The sequence below is a fragment of the Chiloscyllium plagiosum genome, chromosome 6 (assembly GCF_004010195.1).
Source record: "Chiloscyllium plagiosum isolate BGI_BamShark_2017 chromosome 6, ASM401019v2, whole genome shotgun sequence".
NCBI lineage: Eukaryota > Metazoa > Chordata > Chondrichthyes > Orectolobiformes > Hemiscylliidae > Chiloscyllium > Chiloscyllium plagiosum.
Genome location: NC_057715.1, coordinates 54,793,735 through 54,800,185, shown reverse-complemented (window position 1 = coordinate 54,800,185; position 6,451 = coordinate 54,793,735). Strand labels below are relative to the sequence as shown.

General features: G+C 38.6%; 1 protein-coding gene across 1 annotated transcript in view; it reads right to left on the bottom strand.

Annotated features, from left to right (window-relative positions):
• Positions 1 to 363: 363 nt before the first annotated feature.
• Positions 364 to 6,451, bottom strand: part of rab38a (RAB38a, member RAS oncogene family) — a 69,891-nt gene continuing 63,803 nt past the window's right edge. The window contains exon 3 of the mRNA XM_043692762.1: positions 364 to 1,820. Within this exon, the coding sequence (XP_043548697.1) occupies positions 1,665 to 1,820 (156 nt within the window). The 3' untranslated portion in view covers positions 364 to 1,664. The remainder of the gene's footprint in view (positions 1,821 to 6,451) is intronic.

Below are 6,451 nucleotides of genomic sequence, written 5' to 3'. Positions count from 1 at the left end.
ATTTCTGTTAGAACTGTTTGCTATTTTCTGTAACCCAATTTTCTATTCTAAATTGAGAAAGAGCAGCATGCTTTATTCTATTAAAATCAATATCTCAACTGAGACAAAAGATATGACTCAAATACTAGAGCCAGGCATTTGCAGCTTCTTTCCAAAGAAATGAATCATACCAATCATTAGCATCACAACGTAACAGATATCAACAGTTCTCTCTCAGAACTTCCATTTAAATCACTGCAACACTAGCTTCCCAAGGTTAGAATAAGAGGTGAAATGAAAGCTGGAAGGAACACACTCTGTGTTTGAAGGCAATAATTTAGTCTCTTTTGCACATCATGAATATTTTGCACATGTCAGCGTGGGTGAATCTCATCAAAGCTTTTATTCCATTACTTTCACAGAAGAGAACATGATTTATACTTATAAGTAAGTTTCCATCAAACTTACGGTGACAAACTCAGAAGTTCCAAAGAAATATCCCCCCTCAAAGAATAATAGTAATCTGTACACTGGAGTACAATAGCACAAAGGTAATTAAAATGAGTTTTTCCCATGTTTGTCTTAGGTAAAATTCTGTTTTTGTTATTTTGATGAATGGTTAAGAATTAAATACTGTTGTGCTCAACAGACTTGTAACTAAATTAAATTTTTGATTTACCACTCAGCTGCAGCAAGTGAAAAAGCACATCTCATTAGGGAAGGGGAATCTGGATAGATCACCTTGGTTCAAGAATATCGGAATCATTTTGACAGGCTCTCTGGCCTGGTAGTAGGGTAAGTGACAGGATCTAAGATAGTTTGTAGATGGCACTTGGAAAATCGTAACATAATTAGGCAGAATGAAAAATTTTATGAAATGGAAATTGTGTTTTACAAATCTCTTTTGAGAATGTGCTTTGAAGGGAAAATTAAAGAAAACCAATGGAGATCAGATATTTGGGTTTTCAGAAGGCATTTCAAAAGATGCTACATAAGAAGTTTTAAAAAGAGGATTACGATTTAAGGGATTTGGGTTAGCACTGTGCTCAATATCACCTTCCTCCTCTTGCCTCATAGATGCATCAGTCCTCATGGCTTAATTTTTTTTTAAAATAGAATGGCAAGTAAGATGGCAGTAGCTATCACAAAATGTCCAGCAAACATTCATGGAATCATAAAATGCTGCCAAACGTATGTGATTATATTTTGATTCGCACCACTGGCAGATAAAAATTACACTGGAAATGAAATTTACGTCTGGCTGGGGTTCATAATGGGCAGGGGTAGATCATTTGCTGACATATATCCTACTAGCATTCCTTTCCATTGGAATAACTCATCTGCTATAGCCCCTTTTCTGCCCCTGTCAAAGTTGAATTTTATCCTCTTCTTTTGAATACACAATGTAAAGACCAGTGCCTGGTCCAAAATTAGTCATTTGTGTGACACAAAACTTCTTTTGTGACATAAAACTGCCTTTTCTTTCCTAATCCTGTGAAGCACTTTGGAATGATTTTTCTGTTAGACATGAGATACATCATTGCAAGTTATTGTAACTGAAATTTCAATTCTTTCACATTTTTCAAAATTCCACCACCATTCAGATTCCAGTTAATAATGTACTTATTTCAAATACAAATGTAAGTGTGGAAGTTGTAACAGGCCTGTTACGACAAGATCCCAATCTAAGACTTAAAACAAGATGAGCAGCTGCTGTTGCTTCTGAAGGAATTGAGTGCTGGGGTGACAACATCAGACTCAACAGACTGTGCAAGATCATTTTCACTATCCATGATGTGTTTGACCAAACATCGAGCCGCTTCATCAATGTTGACATTTTCCTGTGGATGAGAACAGAAGTTAAATATTAATTTGTTAACATAAGGAAAAATACATGCTACTTTAGATCCTGTACTGTGATATAGATGTCATAATTGTATTTGTATAGTAGATCATGTCATGAAGTTGAAAGTATGAACTTTTCCTTTAAGAGAGAGTGACTGCTGTTCTGAACTGACAGCGGACAAGCACCTGCACATGTTACTAGATGGCAGTCCCAGAGTGTACTGGAAAATTGAAAATATGGAACATTTGGCTGTGAAATGAATACATGAGTTTTGGTTGCTGTTTTGACAACAATTTGAATTTAACCAATCAGTTTAAATTATGCCCCAGGATACTAAAACCCAATCGAGCTTAAATTTATTGTTTTGCCAACATTGAACCAATGAAACGATCCAACATTGTGGGCATATAAAATGTGAACATTTTGAAAATTGGTCAGAGAGCAACTGCTGTCGAGACAGAAATGTCTGGAGAGCTAACATCTTGCTCTCCAAGAAATTAGGAAACACTCTATCAAAGGAATCTTTTCATATGAAACATACTCGCAGTAAAAATAAAAACAACAACCCAGGCAGATCTTCAGCTGGAAAAGGAAAGGCACAGAAGATGACAGTGACTGTGTGGTTTTGAAATTAAGTTGATATAAGTTTAATAAGGTCTTATTGGGATGGCATATTGTTATAGGTTTGGAGGCAGATAATCAGCATTTACGAGAAAGGGGTGTTTAGAGTTGTGAATGGTTGCTTAATGTTCACTTTTAGAGTTGAAAAAATAAATTGATTTCTTTAAATAGTGGAATTGGGGAGTTCTGAGTCACTCATATTTTAACAGATTACGAGGTGAGGTGAGCTTCTCTGGGTGTTTGGTTTAATTAACAGAGGGGTTCACCTCCGGGTCGTGGCAGTTTGGGGGCTCGGGTCCAAGATTTGGATGGATTTAGACAGATCCACTCTGAGATTTGGACAGATTTGAACAAATCTGGGGTACAAAAGATCCCAGCAGTTTTAAACACTTGCAGATTAGTGTCCTAGATCTTTAAGTAAAACATAAGTGAGAAAAGTTTTTTTTTAAATTTCAGTTACTTGAGATTGGTTCACTTAAAAGTGAGGGAAATTGCTCTTAAGATTGCAAAAGAGGTTCTGGGGTTTGAAGAGGCTTCCCAAATTTGCCAAGAAAGCTTAGAAAGACAGAGGAAGGACATACTTTTAGATTTAGCGAATAGGTTAGGATTGGGTTTAACCAGAGACAAAAAGAAAGCGAAAATTCTAATGGAGTTGGTCAAGCACTTAGGTGTATCAGAAAAACAAAGAAGTAGAGTTAGAAAACTTAAATTGCATTTGAGGCAAATAGAGTTAGAATATAAAGAAAAGGGAAAGATGAGCCATGTCAGAGGAAAAACAAAGAGAGAGAGAGGAAAAAGAAAGAGAGAGAAGGTTCTTACCTGAACAAAAAGAAAGAGAATTGAACGTCAGAAGTTGCGAATTAGTCAGGAAAGTCAAGTTAACAGGATGGCCATGAAGAAAGAAGATAGTGATCTATACAAATATGTTAAAACATTACCACATTTTGATGAGAAAGTTGTCAAAGCCTTTTTTTATTTCATTTGAAAAATTGGCTTGGCAGATGAAGTGGCCAGAGAACTTGTGGGTAATGCTAGTTCAGACTAAACTGGTAGCAGAGCCAGTGAGATATTTGCAGGGCTGTCAGATGAGGGGTCAAGAGATTATGCAGATGTCAAAAGGCTATTTTGAATGCTTATGAATTAGTACCAGAAGTGAATAGACAGTGGTTCAGAAGCATAAAGAAGGAACCAGGTCTGACTTATGTGGAGTTTGAAAGAATTAAACACAGTAATTTTGATAGATGGGTGCGGGCCTTAAAAATAGATAAGGTCTAAGAGGCTCTAAGATAGATTATTCTGCTGGAGGAGTTTAAAAGCTCACTTCCAGAGATGTTCAGGTGGATGAACAGAAAGTTCAAGAAGTGAAAAGAGCAGCAGAGATGGCAGATGAATATGCATTGGTACATAATATGAAATATAGCTTCTGACAGGAATTTCGTCCTGTGAGAAATAGAAATTGGGAGATGTGAAAATCCTTCACTACAAAACAAAAAAGTAGAGCACACTGGTAATAGTTTACCACAAGTAAAAAAGGAAACTCAAGAGGGTGGAAAGGAGGTGAAAGACCTCAGGTGTTTTCACTGTAATGGAGTGGGACACACAAAATTACAGTGCTGATGGTTTAAGAGGGGTATTGGGAAAAGGTGTTTTCACTGCCAGAAGGTGGGAACACACAAAATCACTGTGCTGGTGGTGGAAGTAAGGCACTGTAGAAAAAGAGGCTAAGCCAGTGGTATTAGTGAAAGTCGTAAAGGAAACCCCAAGAAAAGTGAACAAACTAGACACAGGCTGGATATTGAGTTAGCCCGATCTCTTATCAAAACTTCGCCTTGTCTGTAAATTTCAAGAAAAACAGGAGGAGAAGGGAAAGAAATTATGATTTTGAGAGATACAGGAGCTAATCAGTTTCTAATAGTAACAGATGAATGTATTTACACTCTTCCTGACACTCCTGAGAGAGTGGTAATTTGTGGAATAGATGGACAGTGGACATTCCCCTGTTTAAGATCAGGGTGAATAGTGGGAGTGATTGACAGGGTGTCAGTTCCAGGAATACACAGTTTGTTCTTGGGAATGATTGAGCAGGATCCAAGGCAGGAGTGACACCTCTTGCTGTGGAGAAGCCAAAGAAAGACCAGGGAACTGAGGAGTTAAAACAAAAATCCCCTGGAACTTTTCCAGACTGTGTAGTAACAAGATCCCACTATCGTAAGTCACAGCATGAAGCAAAAACTAAAGAGAAAGATGAAGGAGTTGAGGTTCAGTTAACAGACACCCTGTTTGATGTGCTGGTGCAGGAAAAACCTGAACAGGCGCAAAGTGTTTAGTCCTGGAAGGCTAATAGACTTACAACAGAAATATGAGACAATAAAAAAAAATATTGATGCATACTCAGAAAAGAAATCAGAATGTATTCCTGAGAGTTATTATCTTAAAGGTAGAATCCTAAGATGAAAATGGAGACCATGGCAGGTTAGTGCAGAGGTGAAATGGGTGCAAGTGCACCAGATTGTGTTGCCAGGCCAGTACCATACAGGCAGGAGGTATTCTGGGCAGCACAAGAATTACCAGTAGGATTTCACCGAGGGGTGAGGAAGACTCAGGTTAAGGTTCAAAAGCATTTCTATTGTCCTGGACTGCACAAGGATGTGGTTGAATTTTGCTGTACATGTCATACATGCCAAATGGTAGATAAGCCACAGGCAGTAATAAAACAGCACCTTTGTTGCCAATTCCCACATTTGAAGAACCTTTTACATGAGTTATGATTGATTGTGTAGATCTCCTCCCTAAAAGTAAAAGTGGGAACCAGTATTTGCTAACCATAATGGATGGGTCTACCAGATTTCCATAGGCAATTCCATTACAGAGTGTTAAGGCAAAAAGGGTGGTGGAAGAGTTAGTAGCTCTCTTTACCCAGTATGAGTTACAGAGAGATTAGTCAGACCAAGAGTCTAATTTTATTACTAGGCTGTTTACAGAAGTCATGGATAGCATCGGCAAACAGCACTTAATATCAAGTGCATACCACCCTAAATCCCCGGCAGCCTTGGAAAGGTGGCATCAGACCCTGAAGAATGAAAGAGCATACTGTCAGGATTACATGATTGTTTGGGATAAAGGTATCCCATTTGTATTGTTTGCCATTAGAGATGCCCCAAATGAATCTACTCAGTTTACTTCCTTTGAGTTAATATTCAGACATGAAGTGAGAAGGTCTTTGAAATTAATTTAAGAAAAATTGAAGGATGAAAGTCAGAGATCTCACAATTGGAATATGTATGGGAGGTGAGGGAGGGATTAAATCGGTTAGGTGAGTTAACTAAACAGCACCTGAAAAGGGCATAGCATAGAATGAAGATGGTGGCAGATAAAACAAAACTCTAAAATCCGGCTGTTTTCCTGTGAGAGTGACATATTAGCATTGTTGCCAGTGGTAGGAGATCCCTTCAAAGCCAGGTCTAGTGGTTCCTATCAAACTGAGAAAAATTTAAGCCAGTTAAACTATCTGGTAAAGATGCTGGATAGAAATAAAACTGTATCGGGTATGTCATGTGAATATGTTGAAAACTTACTGTAATAGAGATAGGGAACTAGAGAAACAGTGTTAGTTACTGCCGTGCAGAGTGAGGAATGTTGTGGCGTTTGATGTGCCTCAAAGTACGTAAATAATGAGTTAAGTCCTTGAGGAATGGGATAGCTTAGTGAACTATCTGTCTCAGGAGTAAAGAGTTTGTGAGAAGATTTGTAGCTCGGGTGCTCGTTGCTGTGGTTCTGTTCGCTGAGCTGGAAGATTTTGTTGCAAACGTTTCGTCCCCTGTCTAGGTGACATCCTCAGTGCTTGGGAGCCTCCTGTGAAGCGCTTCTGTGGTGTTTCCTCCGGCATTTATAGTGGCCTCTCCCTGCGGCAGGGACAGGCCACTATAAATGCCGGAGGAAACACCACAGAAGCGCTTCACAAGAGGCTCCCAAGCACTGAGGATGTCACCGAGACAGGGGACGAAA